The sequence below is a fragment of the Oncorhynchus nerka genome, linkage group LG24 (assembly GCF_034236695.1).
Source record: "Oncorhynchus nerka isolate Pitt River linkage group LG24, Oner_Uvic_2.0, whole genome shotgun sequence".
NCBI classification, from domain to species: Eukaryota; Metazoa; Chordata; class Actinopteri; order Salmoniformes; family Salmonidae; genus Oncorhynchus; species Oncorhynchus nerka.
The window spans coordinates 18,998,422-19,025,300 of record NC_088419.1 but is presented as its reverse complement, the minus strand read 5'-3'; the positions used below and the strand labels follow the sequence as shown (position 1 = coordinate 19,025,300).

The 26,879-nt window shown below is 44.5% G+C and overlaps 2 protein-coding genes and 1 long non-coding RNA gene across 8 annotated transcripts in view; 2 read left to right on the top strand and 1 right to left on the bottom strand.

Annotated features, from left to right (window-relative positions):
* Window positions 1-18,422, top strand: part of LOC115107617 (AT-rich interactive domain-containing protein 1B-like) — a 114,000-nt gene extending 95,578 nt beyond the window's left edge. For all 4 annotated transcript variants that reach the window (XM_065008682.1, XM_065008684.1, XM_065008685.1 and 1 more), the window contains 8 exons: window positions 7,973-8,105; window positions 8,270-8,445; window positions 12,635-12,791; window positions 13,225-13,341; window positions 13,490-13,577; window positions 13,978-14,773; window positions 15,193-15,323; window positions 15,578-18,422. In XM_065008682.1, coding sequence (XP_064864754.1) covers window positions 7,973-8,105; window positions 8,270-8,445; window positions 12,635-12,791; window positions 13,225-13,341; window positions 13,490-13,577; window positions 13,978-14,773; window positions 15,193-15,323; window positions 15,578-17,251 — 3,272 coding nt within the window. In that variant the 3' untranslated portion in view covers window positions 17,252-18,422. The remainder of the gene's footprint in view (window positions 1-7,972; window positions 8,106-8,269; window positions 8,446-12,634; window positions 12,792-13,224; window positions 13,342-13,489; window positions 13,578-13,977; window positions 14,774-15,192; window positions 15,324-15,577) is intronic.
* A 5,412-nt stretch (window positions 18,423-23,834) lies between these two features.
* LOC135564284 (uncharacterized) lies at window positions 23,835-24,894 on the bottom strand. The gene is made up of 2 exons (XR_010460851.1): window positions 24,430-24,894; window positions 23,835-24,271 (listed from the first exon to the last, which is right to left on the bottom strand). It is a non-coding gene; the product is annotated as an uncharacterized LOC135564284 (long non-coding RNA).
* LOC115107616 (palmitoyltransferase ZDHHC14-like) overlaps window positions 24,778-26,879 on the top strand; it is a 37,584-nt gene continuing 35,482 nt past the window's right edge. For all 3 annotated transcript variants that reach the window (XM_029631066.2, XM_029631065.2, XM_029631064.2), the window contains exon 1: window positions 24,778-25,856. In XM_029631066.2, the coding sequence (XP_029486926.1) occupies window positions 25,612-25,856 (245 nt within the window). In that variant the 5' untranslated portion in view covers window positions 24,778-25,611. The remainder of the gene's footprint in view (window positions 25,857-26,879) is intronic.

Sequence of the window (26,879 nt, the reverse complement as noted above, 5' to 3'; positions counted from 1 at the left end):
AGAGAGGGCTATCAAGCTGCGGGGGAAGGGATTCCCCCTAGAGAAGCTGAATAGGGGAGGAGTGTGGAGTGGCTGTCTGATATATAAACAACCATGACCTAAGTCTGACCTAGTTTCCCACAGACCAGTGGGGCAGTAGTTTTTTTTCCCTCACTTTCGCTGTCTCTGTGTGTGAGTATGGTAGGGTCACGTGAGTTCACATGCTCAGAGAAGGAGAGAGAGCTAGAGAGCGAGACGGTGCCTGTGGCTGAAACTCTTCATTGTTTACTTTTGGAGTTGAAACACGTGGCGTCTTGGCTGGCAGCGGATCAGGCACCAGAGAATCTCTCATTTACCAACACATGCATATTACTGCCAGCCTGGCCCATTCTCTCACCCGCTCTCTTTCTGTCTCTGGCTCTCTCTCTCTCATTCAGTGGGGATTATTACAAGACAGGCTTTTTAATGTCTTGAATTGTTTCACTTTTTATTTTATAGATGTCAGGTTTGAGGTTTCTTTAATTTTGTTCTTGTATCGTTAATGAGAAGAACAGAGTGGTTTTGATGTAAGAACAAATGGGAAATGTAAAATGCTGAATTCATTGGTTGCATCCCAGATGGCACCTTATTCCCTTTGTAGTGCACTACTTTTAACCTGGGCCCATGGTGATGTGGTCAAAAGTAGTGCACTATAAAGGGAATAGGGTACCATTTTGGACTCAAACATTATTACTAGACTAAGCGGCCTTTAATCCTGTCTGGTTTTGCTATGAGTAATCTAGCCTGCATCAGATAGTTACATTGTTCCACCATTCCAGTACTGTACATGTATCCTGCATGTTGTCAAAGTTATTATATGACTTGTTGCATTCAAGCCCAGTTGAATGGCAGCTATACAGTCAGGTAGGTCCCACAGCTGTATACACAGATTACCATGTGATGCAGGATTGGAGGACTTTCTCATTAAACTGATACTACAGGATTTTGGCAATGAAACCCGGTATCTACTTCCCTAGTCAGATTAACTCATAGATACCATCTTTTATGTGCAGTTTGAAGGCATTTGCTAACTAGTGTTAGCACAATTGCTAACAATACTGAACAAAAATATAAAACACAACATGTAAAGTGTTGATCCCATGTTTCATGATCTGAAATGAAAGATCCCAGAAATGTTCCATACGCACAAAACTCTTCGTTGTCTCAAATGTTGTGTACAAATTTGTTTACATCCCTGTTACTGAATATTTCTCCTTTGCCAAGATAATCCACCCACCTGGCAGGTGTGGCATATCAAGAAGCTGATTAAACAGTGTGATCATTACACAGGTGCACCTTGTGCTGGGGACAATTAAAGGCCACTCTAAAATGTGTAGTTTTATCACACAACACAAAGCCACAGATGTCTCAAGTTTTGAAGTAGTATGCAATTGGTGTACCATAAGTCACCTCCAAAGTGGTCTTAGAGAATTACATCCAACAGGCCTCTCAACTGCAGACCACGTGTATGGTGTCGTGTGGGTGAGCGGTTGGTCCTGGCTCCCAAGATTGAAAAACTCATTCTGATTGGCTGAGCATGGCTCCCCAGCGGATGGAAATCCACAGATGAGGGTCTAATGAATTTATTTCAACTGACTGATTTCCTTTATATTAACTGTAATTCAGTAAAATTGTTGAAATTGTTTCATGTTGCATCTATATTTTGGTGTGTATATTAATTACACTGCGTGTACAAAACATTAGGAACACCTTCCTAATATTTAGTTGCGCCCCCTTTTCCCTCAGACAGCCTCAATTTGTCCAGGCATGAACTCTACAAGGTGTCTTAAGTGTTCAACAGGAATGTTGGCCAATGTTGACTCCATTTCAGGTCTGCTGAGTGAGCGTTTACTGTGACCACTGATGCTGTACCCGCTTTAAGTTATTTTCAGACCGTGGTTAAGTAGGCTACTGTGGCTATTTGATCATGTAGGCCTACCATCAAAAACAATGGACAAAATGCATTACATAACATTCAGCCTACAGTAGCAGCCAATGTGTGGTGTTCAATGTAGGAAAAGGTGACTGACAATGTGCTGTCTGATACAAGAAACCACTTTACAAAATGAAATGGTATTATTATTATTCCGATACCATATTAATAAGATTCAGACAAATGATGCTACCCTCTGCCTATTGACTACTTGGCTTATTCAAGCCTGTCTCAAAATACAACACTGCCACTTTAAGACAAAAAAAAGCTCTTAGCGGACTTTTTTCCCCCAAAGATGTCTAGAAATGTACATGTTTTGTGCTCTAGCTGGAAGCAATCACTCCCCTATTACTGATTTAGAAATTATCTATAACTGGGCTAATAACTCACTAATTAGCAAAGGATTTGATCAAATGTGCACAAGTGGCTACATGCAGCTCTGATCTCAAAACAAGCTCTAATCTACTCATGACCGCTCATGCTGTAAACACAGTCCAGTTCAAAGTGAATGGCACATATCCATTTATGGCAATGGTCTATTTGCAAATAGTGCAGCTCTGATGCCGCACTGGTCTGTGTATAGTACGGGCGGAGTCGTGCATGTCAATGCAATAGAATCCTACTCAGATGCATTCTGCCTACAACAACAGTTACTCTTCTGTAGTTCGTTTTGTTTCGATATGTTGCATTGATTCGATAACAATTCCCACAGTAAAGGGAAATGTTAATGGTGTTAACATTGATATTGATATTTATTCTGCGCAGCATCTTGAGGGAGCTGCATGCAGCTTATAGGGAATGCAGCTTATAGGGAACATTGGTGGGGGACCATTCTTGATACACACACAGTGAAAAACCCAGCAGAGTTGCAATTCTTGACACACTCAACCCGATGTGCCTTGCACCTAATACCATACCCTGTTCAAAGCACTTCAATATTTTTTTCCTTGCCCATTCACCCCCTGAATGGCGCGCGCACACAATCCATGCCTCAATTGTCTCAAGTTTAAAAATCCTTCTTTAAACTGTCTCCTCCCTTTCATCTACACTGATTTTGAAGTGGATTCAACAGGTGACAATTGAAGGGATTTATTGGCATGGGAAACGTGTGTGTTTTACATTGAAAAAAGCAAGTGAAATCAATAAGAGATCACAGCTTTCACCTGAATTCACCTGGTCGGTCTTTCATGGAAGGAGCATGTGTGTTGTACTGTGTGTGTGTGTACACATACATGCATACAGTACCTTCAGAAAGTATTCACACCTCTTGGCTTTTTCCACATTTTGGTGTTACAAAGTGGGATTTAAATATATTTCATTGTCGTTTTTTGTCAACGATCCACACAATACTCTCAGTGGAAGGAAAGTTCTAACGTGTAAATAAATTATGAAAATAAAATGGATTAGATAGGTATTCAACCCCTTAAGTCAATACAGTGATTACAGATGTCAGTCTTTCTGGGTACGTTTTCAAGAGCTTTGCGCACCTGGGGTAGTACAATATTTTCCCATTTATTCATTTAAAAATTCTTCAAGCTCTGTCAAATTGGTTGTGGATCATTGCTAGACAGCCATTTTCAGGTCTTGCCATAGATTTTCAAGTAGATTTAAGTCAAAATTGTAACTAGGCAACTCAGGACCCTTGAATGTCATCTTGGTAAGAAACTCCAGTGTGTATTTGACCTTGTGTTTTAGGTTATTGACCTGCTGAAAGGTGGATTTGTCTCCGTGTCTGTTGGAAAGCAGACTGAACCCAGTTTTTCTCTAGGATGTTGTCTGTGCTTAGCTCTATTCCGTTTCTTTTTATCCCCCAAAGAACTTGTTGCAGCCACCACCATTCTTGAAAATATGAAGTGGTACTTAGTGATGTGTTGTAGGATTTCCCCCAAACATAATGCTTTGTATTCAGGATATAAAGTGAATTTATATTTTGCCGTTTTACTTTTGTGCATTATTGCAAACAGGATGCGTGTTCCGGAAAAATGTTCTTCTTTACAGGCTTAATTTCCGTGCTGTAAATTAGGTTAGTATTGTGGAGTAACTACAATGTTGTTGACCCATCCTCAGTTCTCTCCTATACCAGCCATTCAACTCTAACTGTTTTGAAGTCACCATTGGCCTCATGGTAAAATCCCTGAGCGGTTTCCTTCCTCTCCGGCAAGCGGGTTAGGAAGGACGCCTGTATCTTTATAGTGACTGGGTGTATTGATACACCATCTAAAGTGTAATTAATAACTTCATGCTCAAAGGGATCTTCAATGTCTGCTTTTCTATTTATTTTTATAAACTTTTATAAAAAAGAAACTTCCTCTCACTGTCATCTGCATTTATTTTCAGCAAATATTTGTATGAACATAAGATTGAACAACTGAAACAACATAAACTGAACAAGTTCCACAGACATGTAATGTGTCCCTGAACACAGGGGGGGTCTAAATCAAAAGTAACAGTCAATATCTGGTGTGGCCACCAGCTGCATTAAGTACTGCATTGCATCTGCTCATGAACTGCACCAGTTCTTGGTGTGATATGTTACCCCACTCTTCCACCAAGGCACCTGCAAGTTCCTGGACATTTCTGGGGGGAATGGCCCTAGCCTTCACCCTCTGATCCAACAGGTCCCAGACGTGCTCAATGGGATTGAGATCCGGGCTCTTCTCTGGCCATGGCAGAACACTGACATTCCTGTCTTGCAGGAAATCACGCACAGAATGAGCAGTATGGCTGGTGGCATTGTCATGCTGGAGGGTCATGTCAGGATGAGCCTGCAGGAAGGTTACCACATGAGGGAGGAGGATGTCTTCCCTGTAACGCACAGCGTTGAGATTGCCTGCAATGACAACAAGCTCAGTCCGATGATGCTGTGACACACCGCCCCAGACCATGACGGACCCTCCACCTCCAAATCGATCCCGCTCCAGAGTACAGGCCTCGGTGTAACGCTCATTCCTTCGACGATAAATGTAAATCCGACAAACACCCCTGGTGAGACAAAACCGAGACTCGTCAGTGAAGAGAACTTTCTGCCAGTCCTGCCTGGTCCAGTGATGGTGGATTTGTGCCCATAGGTGACGACGTTGCCGGTTATGTCTGGTGAGGACCTGCCTTACAACAGGCCTACAAGCCCTCAGTCCAGCTTCTCTCAGCCTATTGAGGACAGTCTGAGCACTAATGGAGGGATTGTGCGTTCCTGGTGTAACTCAGACAATTGTTGTTGCCATCCTGTACCTATCCCTCAGGTGTGATGTTCGGATGTACCGATCCTGTACAGGTGTTGTTACACGTGGTCTGCCACTGCGAGGACAATCAGCTGTCCGTCCTGTCTTCCTGTAGCGCTGTCTTAGGCGTCTCACAGTACGGACATTGTAATTTATTGCTCTGGCCACATCCGCAGTCCTCATGCCTCCTTGCAGCATGCCTAAGGCACGCTCACGCAGATGAGCAGGAACCCTGGGCATCTTTCAGTAGAACGGCCTCTTTAGTGTCCTAAGTTTTCATAACTGTGACCTTAATTGCCTACCGTCTGTAAGCTGTTAGTGTCTTAACGACCGTTCCACAGGTGCATGTTCATTAATTGTTTATGGTTCATTAAGCATGGGAAACGGTGTTTAAACCCTTTACAAGTTATTTGGATTTTACGAATTACCTTTGAAAGACAGGGTCCTGAAAAGGGGATGTTTTTTGTTGTTGCTGGGTTTAAATACATACGCATCTACCAATAGGTGCCCTTCTTTGCGAGACATTGGAAAACCTGCATGATCTTTATAGTTGAATCTGTGTTTGAAATTCACTGCTCGACTGAGGGACCTTACACCTAATTCTGTGTGTGGGGTACAGAGATCAGGTAGTCAATAATAAACGTTAAATAATATTATTGCACACAGTGAGTCCATGCAACCTATGACTTATTAAGCATATTTTTACTCCTGAACTTTAGGCTAGCCATAACAAAGGGGTTGAATACTTAGTGACTGAAGACATTTCAGCTTTTCATTTAATTCATTTTGACATTTTGGGGTATTGTGTGTAGGCCAGTGACAATCTAAATTGAATCCATTTAAAATTCAGGCTGTAACACAACAAAATGTGGGACAAAGTTAAGTGGTGTGAATACTTTCTGAAGGCGCTGTATTTCTACATATAAACAGTGGGGAGAACAAGTATTTGATACACTGCAGGTTTTCCTACTTACAAAGCATGTAGGGGTCTGTAATTTTCATCATAGGTACACTTCAACTGTGAGAGACGGAATCTAAAACAACAACAAAAATCCAGAAAACCACATTGTATGATTTTTAAGTAATTAATTTGCATTTTATTGCATGACCTAAGTATTTGATCACCTACCAACCAGTAAGAATTCTGGCTCTCACAGACCTGTTAGTTCTTCTTTAAAAATCCCTCCTGTTCTCCACTCATTACCTGTAATAACTGCACCTGTTTGAACTCATTACCTGTATAAAAGACACCTGTCCACACACTCAATCAAACAGACTCCAACCTCTCCACAATGGCAAGACCTGAAAGCTGTGTAAGGACATCAGGGATAAAATTGTAGACCAGCACAAGGCTGGGATGGGCTACAGGACAATAGGCAAGCAGCTTGGTGAGAAGGCAACAACTGTTGGTGCAATTATTAGAAAATGGAAAAAGTTAAAGATGACGGTCAATCACCATCGGTCTGGGGCTCCATGCAAGATCTCACCTCATGGAGCATCAATGATCATGAGGAAGGTGAGGGATTAGCCCAGAACTACACGGCAGGACCTGGTCAATGACCTGAAGAGAGCTGGGACCACAGTCTCAAAGAAAACCATTAGTAACACATTACGCCGTCATGGATTAAAATCCTGCAGCGCACGCAAGGTCCCCCTGCTCAAGCCAGCTCATGTCCAGGCCCGTCTGAAGTATGCCAATGACCATCTGGATGATCCAGAGGAGGAATGGGAGAAGGTCATGTGGTCTGATGAGACAAAAAATAGAGCGTCTGCTAAATGACTTAAATGTAAATGTAAACTCCACTCGCCGTGTTTGGAGGAAGAAGAAGGATGAGTACAACCCCAAGAACACCATCCCAACCGTGAAGCATGGAGGTGGAAACATCATTCTTTGGGGATGCTTTTCTGCAAAGGGGACAGGACGACTGCACTGTATTGAGGGGAGGATGGATGGGGCCATGTATCGCGAGATCTTGGCCAACAACCTCCTTCCCTCAGTAAGAGCATTGAAGACGGGTCGTGGCTGGGTCTTCCAGCATGACAACGACCCGGAACACACAGCCAGGGCAACTAAGGAGTGGCTCTGTAAGAAGCATCTCAAGGTCCTGGAGTGGCCTAGCCAGTCTCCAGACCTAAACCCAATAGAAATTCTTTGGAGGGAGCTGAAAGACTGTATTGCCCAGCGACAGCCCCGAAACCTGAAGGATCTGGAGAAGGTCTGTATGGAGGAGTGGGCCAAAATCCCTGCTGCAGTGTGTGCAAATCTGGTCAAGAACTACAGGAAACGTATGATCTCTGTAATTGCAAACAAAGGTTTCTGTACCAAATATTAAGTTCTGCTTTTCTGATGTATGTCATGCAATAAAATGCAAATTAATGACTTAAATCATACAATGTGATTTTCTGGATTTTTGTTTTAGATTCCATCTCACAGTTGAAGTGTACCTATGATAAAAATCACAGACCTCTACATGCTTTATAAGTAGGAAAACCTGCAAAATCGGCAGTATATCAAATACTTGTTCTCCCCACTCACTGTACATACATGCATGCATGCATTATACATCTGCCTCACACTACATAAACAGGAGATAGGCTCCTGACTTATGGGCCGTTCTGGCCCAGACAACTTAATTACGTATACATCTCTCTGTGGCTCTCTCTTCCCCTTAGTCTCTCCTGCTTACTAATGCTCCCTGTAGCGTCCCCATGTTTATCAGTCTGTCTATAGCACATGTTTATGTTTGTATATGTATATTTTTGACGTTTTAACAATTGTCTACCGTTGCCAATTTCCCTTTAGCCAACTCTGGCTCCCTGCAGGGTCCTCACACCCCCCAGTCTACAGGTAGCAGCTCCATGACTGAGATGTCAGAGGGCATGAAGCTTCCCATTCCTGCCACCACACCACACGCGACCCCCCAGCCAGGTAACAGGTAGGTCCTGGGCTGGGGGCCACTCATAGCCCGATAGTGTGGGGGTGTGTACATGTGTGTCTGTCAGTGTGTGTCTAAATCTGACTGTATACACACACGGATACCCCTCTTTAACCCTTTGTATCATCCTTTCTTGTCCTCCTTACCCTTCCTGTATGTCTCAGGAACAGTGTTGGTATCCGTGTCCAGGATCCCTTCTCAGAGGTCAGTGACCCTGCCTTCCACAAGCGAGGGCCCATGCCCTCTGGCGCCCAATACCAGCAGGTTGGCGGTAGTGCAGACCCCTCCATGAGGATGCAGTATGACGCCAACAAAGATCCCTATGAAGGGCCCCGGAAGGGTGAGTGGACCAGGCTCTCCTTAAACACATGACATACAGTGCATTCACATAACACAGTACACTCACATAACACAGTACACTCACATAACACAGTACACTCACATAACACAGTACACTCCTATTGGTATTGTCCACATTGCTTGTCTGCATTATTTTTGGGGGGATATTTGTGTATTAGTATTGTACTGTTAAGACATTTACTGCTGGAGCTAGAAACGGAGGCATTTACTGCTGGAGCTAGAAACGGAGGCATTTACTGCTGGAGCTAGAAACGGAGGCATTTACTGCTGGAGCTAGAAACGGAGGCATTTACTGCTGGAGCTAGAAACGGAGGCATTTACTGCTGGAGCTAGAAACGGAGGCATTTACTGCTGGAGCTAGAAACGGAGGCATTTACTGCTGGAGCTAGAAACGGAGGCATTTACTGCTGGAGCTAGAAACGGAGGCATTTACTGCTGGAGCTAGAAACGGAGGCATTTACTGCTGGAGTTAGAAACGGAGGCATTTACTGCTGGAGTTAGAAACGGAGGCATTTACTGCTGGAGTTAGAAACGGAGGCATTTACTGCTGGAGTTAGAAACGGAGGCATTTACTGCTGGAGCTAGAAACGGAGAGGCATTTACTGCTGGAGTTAGAAACGGAGGCATTTACTGCTGGAGTTAGAAACGGAGGCATTTACTGCTGGAGTTAGAAACGGAGGCATTTACTGCTGGAGTTAGAAACGGAGGCATTTACTGCTGGAGTTAGAAACGGAGGCATTTACTGCTGGAGTTAGAAACGGAGGCATTTACTGCTGGAGTTAGAAACGGAGGCATTTACTGCTGGAGTTAGAAACGGAGGCATTTCGCTGCACCTGCTTTAGCGTCTGCTGTTCTTTGTATGTGACAAATAAAGTTTGATTTTGATACTAGATGAACAATGTGATGTTAGTAAAAGTGAAGTAATACAACTGTTGTCTGAACTGAATATGGCTGGTACTTCAATTCTCCATGTAGGTTCAAGTCAGTTTTCGTCCTTGTTTTTGGTTAGCCCATCAGACCTGACTCTCTGTCGTGATTGTTTCCTTAGACTATGTTGCCCCCAAGTGATAAAATCATGTACTACATCCTTGCCTTTTATAACGCCTAACATGAATGCAGATGGAATCAGAATGGCCTGTATTCGCCAATTACATTTACACGTACCAGGAATTTGTCCTGGTGAAATGGTGCTGACAACATGAAGCAGAGAAAAAACAGACAGAATATAGACAAAATTATTTACACTATATCAACATACAGTGCATTGGAAAGTATTCAGACCCCTTCACTTTTTCTACATTTGTTACGTTACAGCCTTATTCTAAAAGGGATGAAATTGTTTTTTTCCCCTCAATCTACACACAATAGCCCATAATGACAAAGCAAAAACGTTTTTTAATTAAAAAAAAATACATTTACATAAGTATTCAGACCCTTTACTCAGTACTTTGTTGAAGCACCTTTGGCAGCGATTACAGCCTTGAGTTTTCTTGGGTTTGACGCTACAAGCTTGGCACACCTGTATTTGGGGAGTTTCTCCTATTCTTCTCTGCAGATCCTCTCAAGCTCTGTCAGGTTGGATGGGGAGCGTCGCTGCACAGCTATTTTCAGGTCTCTCCAGAGATGTTTGATCGGGTTCAAGTCTTGGCTGGGCAACTCAAGCACATTCAGAGACCACTCCTGTGTTTTTGCTGTGTGCTTAAGGTCATTGTCCTGTTTGAAAGTGAAACTGAGTCTGAGATCCTGAGCGCTCTGGAGCAGATTTTCATCAACGGTCTCTCTGTACTTTGCTCTGTTCATCATTCCCTCGATCCTGAATAGTCTCCCAGTCCCTGCCACTGAAAAACTTACCCACAGCGTGATGCTGCCACCAGCATGTTTCACCGTAGGGATGGTCTTGGCCAGGTGATGAGCAATGCCTGGTCTCCTCCAGATGTGACGCTTGGCATTCAGGCCAAAGAGTTTAATCTTGGTTTCATCAGATGAGAGAATCTTGTTTCTCATAGTCTGAGAGTCCTTTAGGTGCCTTTTACCAAACTCCAAGCAGGCTGTCATGTGCCTTTTACTGAGGAGTGGCTTCCATCTGGCCATTCTAACATAAAGGCCTGATTAGTTGAGTACTGCAGAGATGGTTGTCCTTCTGGAATGTTCTCCCATCTCCACAGAGGAACTCTGGAGCTCTGTCAGAGTGACCATCGGATTCTTGGTCACCTCCCTGACCAATAACCTTCTCCACAGATTGCTCAGTTTGGACGGGCGACCAGCTCTAGGAAGAGGCTTGGTAGTTCAATACTTCTTTCATTTAAGAATGATGGAGGCCACTGTGTTCCTGGGGACATTCAATGCTTCAGACATGTTTTGGTACCCTTCCCCGGATCTGTGCCTCGACACAATCTTGTCTGAGCTCTACGGACAATTCCTTTCACCTCATGGGTTGGTTTTTGCTTTGACATGCACTGTCAATTGTGGGACCTTATATTGACAGGTGTGTGCCTTTCCAAATCATGTCCAATCAACTTAATCTACCACAGGAGGACTCCAATCAAGTTGCTGAAACATCTCAAGGATGGTCAATGGAAACAGGATGCACCTGAGCTCAATTTTGAGTCTCATAGCAAAGGGTTTGAATTAGAGGTCGACCGATTAATCGGAATTGCTGATTAATTAGGGCCGATTTCAAGTTTTCATAACAATCGGAAACCGGTCATTTTGGACACCGATTTTGACGGGGTTTTTTTAACGCATTTATTTAATCTTTATTTAACGAGGCAAGTCAGTTAAGAACACATTCTTACTTTCAATGACGGCCTAGGAACGGTGGGTTAACTGCCTTGTTCAGGGGCAGAACGACAGATTTTCACCTTGTCAGCTCGGGGGATCCAATCTTGCAACCTTACAGTCCAACGCAATAACGACCTGCCTCTCTCTCGTTGCACTCCACAAGGAGACTGACTGCCTGTTACGCGAATGCAGTAAGCCAAGGTAAGTTGCTAGCTAGTTAAACTTATCTTATAAAAATCAATCATAATCACTAGTTAACTACACATGGTTGATGATATTATCTAGCGTGTCCTGCGTTGCATATAATCTGACTGAGCATACAAGTATCTAAGTCTCTGACTGAGCGGTGGTAGGCAGAAGCAGGCGCTTAAACATTCATTCAAACAGCACTTTCGGGCGTTTTTCCAGCAACTCTTCGTTGTGCGTCAAGCATTGCGCTGTTTATGACTTCAAGCCTATCAACTCCCGAGATGAGGCTGATGTAACCGAAGTGAAATGGCTAGCTAGTTAGCACGCGCTAATAGCGTTTCAAACATCACTCGCTCTGAGCCTTGGAGTGGTTGTTCCCCTTGCTCTGCATGGGTAACGCTGCTTCGAGGGTGGCAGTTGTCGTTGTGTTCCTGGTTCGAGACCAGGGAGGAGCGAGGAGAGGGACGAAAGCTATACTGTTATACTGGCAATACTAAAGTGCCTATAAGAACATCCAATAGTTAAAGGTTAATGAAATACAAATGGTATAGAGGGAAATAGTCCTATAATTCCTATAATAACTACAGCCTAAAACTTCTTACCTGGGAATATTGAAGACACATGTTAAAAGGAACCACCAGCTTTCATATGTTCTGATCTTCTGAGCAAGGAACTTAATTAAACGTTAGCTTTCTTACTTAGCACATATTGCACTTTTACTTTCTTCTCAAACACTTTGTTTTTGCATTATTTAAACCAAATTGAACACGTTTCATTATTTATTTGAGGCTAAATTGATTTTATTGATGTATTATATTAAGTTAAAATAAGTGTTCATTCAGTATTGTTGTAATTGTCATTATTACAAATAAATAAAAACAATTGTCCGATTAATCGGTACCAGGTTTTTTTTGGGGTCCTGCAATAATCGGTATCGGCATGGAAAAATCATAATCGGTCGACCTCTAGTCTGAATACTTATGTAAATAAGGTATTTTGTGTTTTTTTATACATTTGCAAACATTTCTAAAAACCTGTTTTCGCTTCATCATTATGGGATATTGTGTGTAGATTGAGTAAAAACATTTATTTAATCCATTTTAAAATTAGGCTGTAACGTAACAAAATGTGGTAAAAGTGAAGGGGTCTGAATACTTTCCGACTCCACTGTATATACAATATCTATTCTCTCTCCACAGGGCCAGGGGGCAGTGAGCCCTATAGACCAGGTCAGATGGCCAGCGGGGCCATGCAGGACATGTACCCCCGTGGTCCTCCCTCAGGAGCCATGCCAGGGATGGGTATGGGCCCTGGCCCGCGGTCACAGTACCCCTACGGGCCTGGCTACGACAGGAGGTGGGTATTTTAATAACCAACATTCTATAGTAGATACATTTACTGAGTGCCAGCAGCATACCACTCTGCATCCCACTGCTGGCTTGCCTCGGAAGCTAAACAGGTTTGGTCCTGGTTGGTCCCATGGATGGGAGACAGTAGGAGGTGCTCTTTCCTCTGGTCAAAAAAATATCAAAATTCTCCAAGGCAGTGATTGGGGAAATTCCCCTGTGTAGGAAAAGAGGTGTTTCATGCTTAAACAACTGGAATAGAGGTGCTACCTTAATAATGAAATGATGGATCAGAAGTTGAAGCAGGGCACTCTATTATAAAAATGTATGATTCATTGTAAATCCCAAGTCAAAAACATTTGATGTTTCAATCTGAGACTTTCATCAGACAGTAATATAAATGCCACGAATGAGCTGCTCATAATTGTCGTCCTACCCACCAGACCAGACCATGTGATGGGTTCGGAGGGGGGGGTGCCTCCCCCTGGGGGCCAGAACAACATGGTACCTTCCAGCGGTGACCCAAGCATGTACTCTGCCAACCGATATCCCCATCAGCGGTAAGACGTGTCATGCTCTGTGAATGATGCATAAAAACTGTTGGCTTTACATGTAGTGACTCATTAAATGAGCTTATTATTTATAAAGCTACCTATATATGCATAGTTTATTTGTGTTCTGACTGAGGGTGTACCTCTTTCTTTGTAGGCCACATGGACATGAAAGTTATGGGCAGCAGTACCCTCACGGCCCCATGCCCTATGGCTCTCACCAGTCTGGGATGTACCCACAACAGGTCAGACCCAGCCTCAAGCCTCCTGCCCCTAGAGGGCACTGTGCTTCATCTACTGAAACTTGAACAGATGGAAAACAGGCTAACTTGGCCATTTCAATGCAAAGTAAAGTCTAAACTGGGTTTGCGATAGCGGTCTACCAGTAAGTAATCATCATTGGCTTCTACTCCACCTTGTCCAACTCCAACACCATGGCTTGTTGCTAGTTGGAGAGAGAGCGCGAGAGTTGGAGAGAGAGCGCGAGAGTTGGAGAGAGAGCGCGAGAGTTGGAGAGAGAGCGCGAGAGTTGGAGAGAGAGCGCGAGAGCTGGAGAGAGAGTTGGAGTGAGAGCTGGAGACCTCAATAATAGGTCATCATTGTAACTGCAGTATCTAACGTATTAAGTTCTGTGTTCCCTCTCAGGGCTATAAGAGGCCAGTGGGACAAGAGGGGATGTACGGTCCCCCTGCTAAGCGCCATGAGGGTGAAGCCTACGACATGCAGCAGTACGGAGGGCAGCAGCCAGACATGCACCGCCAGTATGGAGGGGGCTACATGGGGCCGGAGCACAGGCCCATGCAGGGCCAGTACCCTTACCCCTACAGCCTAGACCGCATGGGAGCCATCCAGGGGCCCCAACAACACGGCATGATGAGCGGAGGTCCTCCCTTCCCCTCCGGAGCCTCTCCAGAGGGCCCCCAGGCCAACATGTGGCACCCCAGGACAGACATGGGCTACCCCGGGCCCTACCCTGGCCGACAGGGCCAGGGGCCACCTTACCCTGTTATGTCCCGGGGTCCGGGGGATGACCCAGAGGGAAGGGCCCTCCAGGACGGCCAATGGCTGTCCGGACACCCGGGCCAACGCCAGTCCCCATACCCATGTCCCTCTTCCTCCTCCATGCCCCCCATGGCTTCCCGACAGCCCCCCTCCTCCTACCAGTCTAACCCTGCCATGGCCAACCACATCGCTAGAGCCCCCAGCCCCTTCGCCCGGCCCATGGGGGGACCCGGACCCCTTTCCCCCAACAACGGGGGCCACTACATGGCCTCTCTGAAGAAGGCAGGGATGCCTGGGTCCATGCCAGGCTCACACAGTGGGGGGATGTCAGGGCAGGGCATTCTACCTCTCCACAGAGATATCAGCTTCCCCATGGGGTCTGTGGAGGCCACCCTGCCCAAACTCAAGGTCCGACGCAGACTTACTTCCAAGGAGACCGGTAGGAGAATTAGCCTGTTATTATAGAGCCGTCTATCCCAACCCTGGTCCTCCAGTGTCCCCAACAGTACACATGTTTATTGTAGCCCTTGACAAACACGTCATTCAACTCGAGGGCTTGATGATTAGTTAACACGTTGAATCAGGTGTGCTGGTCCAGGTTTACAGTAAAAATGTGTATTGTTGGGGGTACTGGAAGACCAGGGTTGGGAAACTGTTATAGAGCATTAGCCAGTTAATTCATAATGGCTGCATCTGAAATGGCCGCCATTGTATATAAGAATGAGTTTTTAACTGACTTGCATAGTTAAATAAGGGTGACATTTAAAAATGTATGGGCCCTGGATAGGGAATAGGGTGCCATTTTCGATGCGACCCTCATCTCTCCTCCGACCTGGAACTGTAACCTCTTACCCTCAGGAACCCCAGAGGCGTGGCGTGTGATGATGTCTCTGAAGTCAGGTCTGCTGGCTGAGAGCACATGGGCGCTGGACACCATCAACATCCTGCTGTATGACGACACCACTGTGTCCTCCTTCACCCTGTCACAGGTGACGGTGCTACACAAACCATATCCATACAATGTCCAATGATATCCAGTATCCATGAGAATGATATAAACTTCCAATATCTATAGTATACCATACTAAACCATGTCAAATGCATGGCTTCATTCTCAGTGGTGTGGTTATTGGACCATGACTGGATTCAAGGACAAATACCCCTAACCAAACCGTTCTCTAATAGTCTTTCACACAATCATTTCAGAGAGCCACCTAACCTCTGATATGCTATGTTTCCCCAGCTGCCTGGCTTCCTGGAGCTGATAGTGGAGTACTTCCGCCGGAGTCTGATCTCCATCTTTGGGATCCTGGATGAGTACGAGGTGGGCACCGAGGGCCAGAAGATGCTGCTCGGACCAATCACAGACCAGGAAGAGGGGCTTGACAGCCAGTTAGACGAAGAGCAGAGGGACAGCGGGCCAGAGAAGACCACAGCCAACAGCAACACAGAGGAGGCGGTCCCAGAGGAGAAGGAAGAGCCTGTGGAGGTGACTTTGAAAGAGAAGGTAGAGGGGGAGGAAAAGGAGGGGGCCGCCACCGAGCAGTCCCAGCCCCCAGAGCCCAGGCCCAAACAGGCCAGTAAGTACGACAAGCTGCCTGTGAAGGTGGAGGAGGACCAGGTGAAGGAGGACCAGGAGCTCAGTCTGTCCAGGGGGTTCACCTCTGGCCTGCTGCACTGGAAGGCTGGAGGAGGGGACTCCACTGCCCACATCCAGACACACTTTGAGATACGTGGCGAGGAGACCAACAGTAAGCCTACAGAGAGGAAAGAGAGGGAGGATAAGACAGAAACGACAGAGGAGGAGAGGAAGGCTGTTGTAGAGAAGAGCATGACTGAGACAGCCACTATGGACGATATGCTGAGTGCCTGGCCAGGCTCTCTGTCAGAGAGGAACGGTCTTCCCGGGACGCAGACCCAGAGCCCTATCTTCACCCTGCTGGAGGACGAACCTCGCTGCTGGGACGAGGCGCCCCTCTCCACGGCCGAACCCTGGCAGGACGCCCTGGCCCGCCGCTGCGTTTGCATCTCCAACATTGTCCGCGGCCTCTCCTTCATCCCGGGGAATGACAACGACATGTCCTGCCACCCTGGCCTGGTGCTGATCCTGGGGCGGCTGGTCCTGCTGCACCACCTGCACCCCCAGAGGAGGAGGATGCCTCCCAGCTACCAGAGAGAGGAGGAGCAGGGCCGGGCCTGCAGTAAAGACCAGTGGTGGTGGGACTGTTTGTCAGCCCTCAGGGAGAACACTCTGGTCACCCTGGCTAACATCTCAGGTCAACTAGACCTGTCCCTCTACCCAGAGAGCATCTGTCTGCCCATCCTGGACGGGCTCCTCCACTGGATGGTGTGTCCCTCTGCCGAGGCCCAGGACCCCTTCACCACGGCGAGCTGCTCCTCCTCCCTCACCCCCCAGAGACTGGTGCTGGAGTGCCTGTGCAAGCTGAGCATCCAGGACAACAACGTGGACCTCCTGCTGGCCACGCCGCCGTTCAGCCGCCAGGAGAAGCTCTACGCCACCCTGGTGCACCACGTGGGTGAGCGGAAGTCCCAGGTGTGCCGGGAAATGGCAGTGGCTGTGCTCTCTAACCTGGCGCAGGGGGACCCGACCGCGGCGCGCGCCATCGCACTGCAGAAGGGCAGCGTGGGGATACTCATCGGCTTCCTGGAGGACTGCGTGGCCATGTGCCAGCAGGGACCCCACAGCCTGTTACACCCAGCAGCACACCCCCAACCCCCCAGCGTTAACATGATGTGCAGGGCCGCCAAGGCTCTGCTGGCCATGGCCAAGGAGCACCGGACAGAGTTGGTTCTCTACGAGAGCAGGCTACTGGATATCTCCCTGTCCTCTGTGCTGAGCTCAGCCGTGGCGGCCATCATGTGTGAAGTACTGTTTAAGATTGGACGCTCCTCGTGACAGCCACAGGCAAAGAAACAGAGGGAGGGGGGGTTGGTCTGACGACCAGGCTACAGTGAACACAAACACATTGGTGTGGGTGGTATTATATTTTTATTTAAATAAGACACTTTTTTTTTTTTTTTTACAAATAAAAATATATATAGCTCCTCGGCCCAAATCACAACCTTTATTTGGAATTTTTTAATAATTTTAATAAAATATTTAATACTTGGTATCTTAAAAGTATATTTTTATTTGTCGCTTAGTTTTTGTTTTAACTAAAGTTGGCACCCAATGGAAGGTAACGTACTTTAGTTTTGGGGTCTCGTTGCTTACATTTTATTTGTATTTTTTTTGTATGTGGCTGTTTGTCTGTATGGGATCTTTTTGTTGGTGTTTTTTGCAGGGGGAAGCAGACTTATTTAAATTGTGAATCATGCTGTAGATAGACCTCTATCGTGTATTAAGGTAAAGAAAAAAAACACTGACTTTACTCTGAATATATAACAGTACATCATATATCCTGTTCTGGGGGGGGTGCCCTATTGTGCAATAGGATTTAGTAGTATTGCATCATAATATTATTACCATACCAGTATAACAGGGACGAAACAAGACACCCTGTTCAACTGACTTACTGGTAACCATAGCAACACAGTACTTCCATCAGTCCTTATTTCCTTTTCTATCTATAAGCCCATTTGTATATAGAAGATATAAATTGACACCCCTATTTGGTATCTTCGCCAAGAGATGTGGTATAGATAAGTGATGGTAGTTGATAATTATAATGACCTTTAGAATGATTATTACTGCTCATTTGAATACTGGATATTTAGTTACTCACTTCAAATGAGGTTAGTCATTTTATGTATTTAAAAAAATATATATATATATTCTGACTGGGACAGGTCTAAGGACATATAGGGATGAGACCGCTCTAGTTTTGGTTCTGAAAAGACAAGCGTATTTAGATTGTACAGACAGCTAGCAGACCATGATGGGCAGAACTGTATTCCAGAATAACAATGTTGTATAACATGCCTGATTGACAGTTAAGTGTTGTTGTTTTTTACTCTACATATAGGGTACTTCTCCCCCTTTCATTTGATCAACTTTACATTGTTTATTCAGTATAAAATCTTTATTCTATGTTCCACATGTTAAGAATAAACGTACATGGATTTTGGTTGAGCACTGAAGGTGTTTTTGATTCTTCTGTCCAGACATTGTGAACAGGAGGCCCGCGGCAGAATATGGCCAGTGTTTTCGTATGCCTGTGGTTGTATGCCTGTGGTTGTATGCCTCTGGTTGTATGCCTGTGGTTGTATGCCTGTGGTTGTATGCCTCTGGTTGTATGCCTCTGGTTGTATGCCTGTGGTTGTATGCCTGTGGTTGTATGCCTGTGGTTGTATGCCTGTGGTTGTATGCCTCTGGTTGTATGCCTGTGGTTGTATGCCTGTGGTTGTATGCCTGTGGTTGTATGCCTCTGGTTGTATGCCTGTGGTTGTATGCCTGTGGTTGTATGCCTGTGGTTGTATGCCTGTGGTTGTATGCCTGTGGTTGTATGCCTGTGGTTGTATGCCTGTGGTTGTATGCCTGTGGTTGTATGCCTCTGGTTGTATGCCTCTGGTTGTATGCCTGTGGTTGTATGCCTGGTTGTATGCCTGTGGTTGTATGCCTGTGGTTGTATGTCTCTGGTTGTATGTCTCTGGTTGTATGCCTCTGGTTGTATGCCTGTGGTTGTATGCCTGTGGTTGTATGCCTGTGGTTGTATGTCTCTGGTTGTATGCCTGTGGTTGTATGCCTCTGGTTGTATGCCTCTGGTTGTATGCCTGTGGTTGTATGCCTGTGGTTGTATGTCTCTGGTTGTATGCCTGTGGTTGTATGCCTCTGGTTGTATGCACGCGTGACTGAAAGTCGCTTTGCGTTTGCTTACATTGCATGTTATATTTCATAACTGCAACCAATCAGAATGAAGATGAGTACCATAGTAGTTTGGCACAGAGAAGGAATTCTATGCATGACAGAAATGCCACAGCTGTGGCATCAACGTTTGCATGACATGCTCTTTCAACTTGATTATGTGGGCTAAATGTGTAGGAAAACATCAGGGGCAGCTGTCACAAGCTTTTAAGATAGTTCAGGTCTGTTCTCATTTTATACTTGTTATATGGCTAGCCGAGCCCAGTTTAAGATAGTTCAGGTCTGTTCTCATTTTTATACTTGTTATATGGCTAGCCGGGCCCAGTTTAAGATAGTTCAGGTCTGTTCTCATTTTATACTTGTTATATGGCTAGCCGGGCCCAGTTTAAGATAGTTCAGGTCTGTTCTCATTTTTATACTTGTTATATGGCTAGCCGGGCCCAGTTTAAGATAGTTCAGGTCTGTTCTCATTTTTATACTTGTTATATGGCTAGCCGGGCCCAGTTTAAGATAGTTCAGGTTTGTTCTCATTTTTATACTTGTTATATGGCTAGCCGGGCCCAGTTTAAGATAGTTCAGGTCTGTTCTCATTTTATACTTGTTATATGGCTAGCCGGGCCCAGTTTAAGATAGTTCAGGTCTGTTCTCATTTTATACTTGTTATATGGCTAGCCGAGCCCAGTTTAAGATAGTTCAGGTCTGTTCTCATTTTTATACTTGTTATATGGCTAGCCGGGCCCAGTTTAAGATAGTTCAGGTCTGTTCTCATTTTTATACTTGCCCAGGGCCCGGAGAGCCAGGAACGCCCCTGTCTCCGGTACTGCAGTGGTGGCCATCGTTCCCTTGAACACACACACTTGAGGTGACATTGTGGTACACGAGTTGCTCGTGGTCCCCAATTTATAGGCTAAACTCACTCCCTAGCAAAATCAGTTTTCACATTGTGCAGTGGTGCTATAGCCAGTGCTGTCCACCGTTCCCTGGATAACATGCTGGATGTGACATTGACGTACTTCACACGTGGGCCCAAACTGAGTCAACCCAGTGAGCAGAACATTTAGAGGTGGAATCTGTGGATCGATTCCAGTTTGCAGGGTGTCTAACAAACTCTAAACGTGCCCTGGCGGGGCTCTATGCTGACCTTTTTTTTAATTTTTTAATTTTTTACTAGGAGCATGTGTGTGACTAAGTTGAAACATGTAGGTACACACAAAGACATTTAGGAGCACAATTAAAAATATTTGAGGTAATAAAGCTGGTTCTCCCAAATTAAAATTCCAGGTCGTACAGCAAAATATTTAGGTGCATATGCGAGTAAAATGGTTGCACTGTAGAGCCCTTGCCTGCCCTGTAGAGCCCTGCCTGCCCTGTAGAGCCCTGCCTGCCCTATAGAGCCCTGCCTGCCCTATAGAGCCCTGCCTGCCCTATAGAGCCCTGCTGCCCTGTAGAGCCCTGCCTGCCCTGTAGAGCCCTGCCTGCCCTGTAGAGCCCTGCCTGCCCTGTAGAGCCCTGCCTGCCCTATAGAGCCCTGCCTGCCCTGTAGAGCCCTGCCTGCCCTGTAGAGCCCTGCTGCCCTATAGAGCCCTGCCTGCCCTGTAGAGCCCTGCTGCCCTGGAGGAGCTGCATTTCAAGGTAGCGTCTAAAAGGGGGCCCCATTTCCTATATAGTGCCTTACTTTTGACCAGGGTTCTGGTGCACTGTAAGGAGAAGTGTGCCATTATGGACGCAGCCTAAGACTGAACAAGCTGTCTAGAAAACTCTCAATGTATTTATTGTCCATGTGTTTAAGTGGCCTGCTCATTTGATTAGCTATAATTAGAGTTTGGCGAGACTTAGCAGCTCTTCCTGGAAGGGTAAAAATCTGCGAGGAAGCGATGTGGTTTGGTGTAGGCTAGTCAGTGTGCATCAACATAAAAAAGAATGCCAACTGCCTATTATAATGCTGTCTACTCTTATGTATGATTCTTTACGAGTTTCTCTCTTTTCAGTATGAGCTTTCTTAGAAGAAATGTGAGCATACTAAACATTATTTCTGGTTAACCATTGAGTTACCACAAAGAAACAGCCATAAGTCATAACAGTTCTACTGCAAGCTTCATGTGTAAGCTGCCAGATTCATGTGTGAGATACCAGAGACAGCCCTGGTTCCATTTGTAAACTAGCCTTGGTATCAGCTCTTTACAGTGCCTCATAAGTCAGTAACCGCCTAGTAATCTCGTCTGGTCATGGGCTGTCTACAGGCCATATCCTCTGTGAGTGAAGCTTCTCAGCCACTGTGACCTCACAACCACGTTCCTCTCATAACACGCTAAATCTAATTTGACCACTTTACAAGGCATATTTGGCTGAGATGGAAGTTTACAAAGATGGCCCTCATCTTAAAATAGAATGAAAAAACAAAGGCACCACTGTGCTGCTCTGCCAAGTATATCTTCAAAAGTGATATAAACTCAGGATCTGTGACTGTCCCGAATGGCACCCTATCCCATAAATAATGTGCTACTTTTGACCAGAGCCCTATGGGACGTGGTCAGAAGTAGAGTGCTAGATTTTGCCCTGCGAGCCCCAAAAGGGAGTGGTTCAAAGGTTACGACCCAGTGCACGCACATGCACACGTGAACACGCACACAATCGCTGCACAAACATAACCATCATTACAGCCATAAACAGTAGGGGGCGCAACTTTGGTTTTAGAAGTGGTGGGGGGGGGGGGGGCATAACCTGGCAAGAGTTTTTGGGCAACAAAAGCTCATTTCCTGCATTTAAAAAAATATATGAATATGACCCTTTTGTGGTCACTTATTGTAAATAAAAATCTAAACACTTCTACATGAATGTGACTCTAAAATGACATAATCCATTCATTTCTATTGGGCACAAAATAATCTGAAACCCAACCAAAACAAATAGCAAATGCATCCAACAAATGTGTAGAGTCACAAGCTTGATGTAGTCATTTTGTGCTATGAATATGATCAATACTTAACCTTTTACTAATTTAATACACATAAAATGAATTTGTCCCAATACTTTTGCACCCTTAAAATGGGACTATGTACAAAAAGTGCTGTAATTTCTAAATGGTTCACCCGATATGGATGAATACCCTCAAATGAAAGCTGACAGTCTGCACTTTAACCTCATAGTCATTGTTTGATTTCAGAGCCAAAATAAGAAAAAATGCTTCACTGTCCCAATAATTTCAGAGGGCACTGTAATTCATATCATCGGCCTAACAGTATTGTAGAGCTCTTTTAACTTTCACATAATATAGCTGGATCGCCCCTGTCCTGTCCCTAGGGTCCACCACCCTGCAGCCCCCCAACCCAACACACCCCACTCAGCCTTAGGATCTTAGTGAAACATTCATTATTGGTTTCAGATGTTAGGCCAAGTCCAGAGTGACAACCAAGGGCCAGGCAGACCAGCCCAGCAGCTAGGGATCGCCTAAATAGGCATCTCCATTGACGTGGGCATGTTTTCAATACAGACTCCTTTTGTTGTACAGTATTCCATATAAGGCAGACCTTATGAAAGTTGCACAGTATACTTTTAATCTTCTGCCATTGTGATATTGTGGGAGAAGAACCAACCTTCCAATTAATGGCAATGGATTTCTTAGTTGCTATAAATTTTACATTACACAGTTCTGTTAAGTCTACAGTATCAACATTTCCAAGCAAACAAAAACATGGAGAAAGGGGAGTATGTAGACATGCTGAGATAAAATAACATACTCTTTGCCAGAATTCAGTCAACCTTCACAAGACCACAACATATGCAAATGTGTTCCCTTTTGTGTTTTACACCTCCAGCAGAGGAATTACATTTCTGACTGCATGATATTCAGTTTCACTGGCATATAGTACGTTCTGTGGAAGGTCTTAAACTGCAGAAATTTATGTCTGCGATTATATGAACATGACTGGGCATTCAAACACATGTATCCATTCATCATCATCAAGTGTCTCCCAGGTCTTACATTTTTGTTACGCATGTTTTGTGTCATCAGGAAAAGCCTCTATCAACCCTTGATACAGTTTGAAAATCTACTTTATAGAGGTTTGTCAGACTGCCTTAAAATAGTTTCAATCTTTGAAGCTTCTATCTTGTCCAGTGTTTGTTGCAAAGAGAGAATAAAGTGTTGCAGCTGCAAAAGTTCACCTCAGTGCCGTCACGCACTAGTCTTCCCTGGTTGACTGACCCTGCTGAGACCCCTGTCACCATCTGATCCTGCTCAGATGAGACATGACAAATAATTACCTTGGTGTACATTATATTACCCAAGAATAGAATCAAAGGTACAATACCTGAAATGACCATTATTCCCAGACTGTAGCCTAGCCATCAACTCAAGATGTGACTTTGTATCCCTTCACTCGTTATAATATACTACACAATTCACCAGAGCTCTGTAGACTGTACTTCCATGGCTGTCTGACCCTGCTGGGACACCTGCCACCATCTGATCCTGCTAAGACATGATGAGCGTAGTGTTGTGTACGGACTGTGCATGACAACGAAGGCTGTAGAGCAGTTTAAACCATGCATGAAAATCTATGCACTCATTACTATAATTGCTATGGATAAGAGCATTTACTGAAAAGGAATGAACAGACCATTTCAGTTGTCACATAGAAATAAAGTTGCATTTGCAAAGAAACTGGAAAACATATCAAGCAAGATTTTTTTATATTCCATAAGTATTATCACATGAAATGTTTTATACAGACTCAAGTTACAAATACTGATAAACACCCAAATACATGTTTTTATTTTAAATCACAAAAGTAGTGCATTGGAATTTTACTGGTCTTATATTAGCGGACCGAGATACGTCTGCAGCGCGAGCAATTAGTTTTTCTTCATAATATAAAGTTGCCATACATCCAGGGAGGCTATGCAAAAAAGCAATACATTTTAGACAACGTTAGTGGTCAGATTATGTGGACCAGTATAATATCACTCCGTCATCGGTCAGGGCTAACAGGCATCTGAAGTTAAATTGCCTAGATGTAATGCTAGCTTACATCAATCATTGCTACTTTGCAAACGTTGAGCCAAATCCTGCAATCATCCCGGCAGAGGCGACAGTCGTCAGGAAAGCTGCACCTGAAAAGGGATAATGGGACGTTGTTTATGGGTCACAATAATTTGTCGTATAAGTAAACAATTAGCTAGCTATAGTAGCTACTACATTTATAATACAAAAACGGCTATTGTATTCACAAACAGTACAGCGATCGATAAATAAATAAGCAGTCGCTTGCCTTTCATTAGCTGTAGTTTGTTATCGTTTTCTGTCACAATTGCAGTGACATTCAAAGTCGTGTTTCTTTTCAAAGTGGTCATTTTATTTGTCCGACACTTAAATAATTACGGTGGAAACATGCTCAGCTAAGAACCTTAATTCGCTCTAAAACTACTCTATCTACATACACATTTTTGGAGCCACGAAAATAAATTGTAGCATACTTATTCATTACTATGCATTTGAACATTAGGATGTATATTTCAATTTGAGACTAGTATACTCCATCTGAAATACAAATACCGATACTACAATTCCCATGGCACTACTAACGTGTGCGCGCATGTGTTTGTTGTTGGGGCTGCTGTACATTGTAGCAGCCGCAACACAGGCAACGGGTGGCGAGCTGTTGTTGCAGTGATACAAATGTCTCTGCTTTCAAAACCATGAAGGCATGAACATAAGATTACGCGTCTCCACAACAACACTATAAAATCATTATTTTACCGAATCGAGAGAACTGTGAGAATGCGAGGTGTATCAAGTATAGGCTATTGCTACCAACCAACGAATACTGCGGACACGACGTTATTGTACTGGCGGCTTGCAACGAGAGCCGTGCACCTCTAGAAATCCATTCCGCGCTATTCTGCAGTAAAATGCCCGTCTTTTATTTTGCGTATATCCTCGTTGGAGAATTGCATTTTTATACACTGAGTGGCTAAACGATTGGCTGTATCTTCTCTGCACTTACATGTGAAAAGCATTATTCTCTTTTAAGGACACTCGAAGGACGTCTTTATGACTGGATTTCTTCTCGCGTCCTCCACATTTTTTGATTGCATTGTGTTTACATAAGTCTGGCCAGTAACGCCTCGCTAGTGGCTACAGTTACAGTTTTCAAAAACACAATGGAAGTGTTATTCAAACAATTGAGGCTATGTTTATTTTCACACTGACAAAGTGGTATAGCTGATCAAATTCTGGAGGATGCACGTCCAGAAAATGAAACTTATTTTTGAAAGTATTTAAGAATTTTTGTTTTGTACTGCAATGTATTGTACAGAAATTGACATTTTCTGACAGCATTACATCATCACTGTGCCAAAGGATCAGGAACAAGCACGGAGCACGTCTTTAACCCCATTTATCAGCTGTCCCTGAATTCTTTGTATTGTTTTGCAAGGTGCACTATTTACAGATGCATCTCGGACTTGATGAGCCGGTGCGAGAATGTCAGTATAATCCGATCTGCACGCGCAACTCATCGTCTATGGAGACCTCGGGGCACAAAAAGAAGAGGACTCCCCGCAGGAAGTGGCAGATCTTCCCTGGCCGAAATAGATTCTACTGTAATGGAAGGGTCATGATGGCGAGACAGACCGGGGTCTTCTACCTAACCCTGATCCTCATCATGGTCACCAGCGGGCTTTTCTTCGCATTCGAGTAAGTGCAAATTACACTACAGTAGCTCATGCAAGATCTCATCATTTACAGGTGTGAACAGTCGTTTTTAAAAGAGTGCCAAAGTTTCTAAGTGTGCCACACTTAAAGGAAATTTAACCCTAAAACTATCTTTTGGTATTTGTTTCAATAGTTCATTGGTGATATAGTCTCAAAATGTTTTTCATGTCAGCAATCAAGTTTTCAAGATATATACCTTCAACATTAATTTTTTTAATAAAGCAGGTATAATGGCTCTATTTCTCTATTTTGAGAGTTGTATATCTTGAAAACTAATGACACATATACCTAAATAAAATGTTAGATCCCCCCCCCACACACACACACTTTGCTTTTGCTATCCCTCTAATCCGTTTCCATCCCAAATGGCACCCTATTCCATATACAATGTGCATCTTTTGACCGGCGCCCTGATCAAAAGTAGTGCCCTATGTAGGGAATATGGTGTCATTTGATACACAGACCCCACTGATTTATGAATGTAGCTAATTGTCTACCTTTATATAGAAAGAGTTTGGGAGTATGCAATCTGGTTTACACTCAGGTTATAGATGTGTCACTGCAACCTTAAAGGTCCTCAATGATGTCACCGTTGCCCTTGATTCTAAGCAATATTGTGCTCCTATTTTTATTGACTTGGTCAAAGCTTTTGATACGGTAGACCATTCCATTCTTGTGGGCCGGGTAAGGAGTATTGGTGTTGCTGAGTGGTCTTTGGCCTGGTTTGCTAACTACCTCTCTCAAAGAGTGCAGTGTATAAAGTCAGAAAATCTGCTATCTCAGCCACTGCCTGTCACCAAGGGAGTACCCAAGGCTCAATCCTAGGCCCCATGCTCTACTCAATTTACATCAACAACATAGCTCAGGCAGTAGGAAGCTCTCTCATCCATTTATATGCAGATGATACAGTCTTATACTCATGATTTTGTGTTAAATGCTCTACAACAAAACTTTCTTAGTGTCCAACAAGCTTTCTCTACCCTTAACCTTGTTCTGAACAACTCC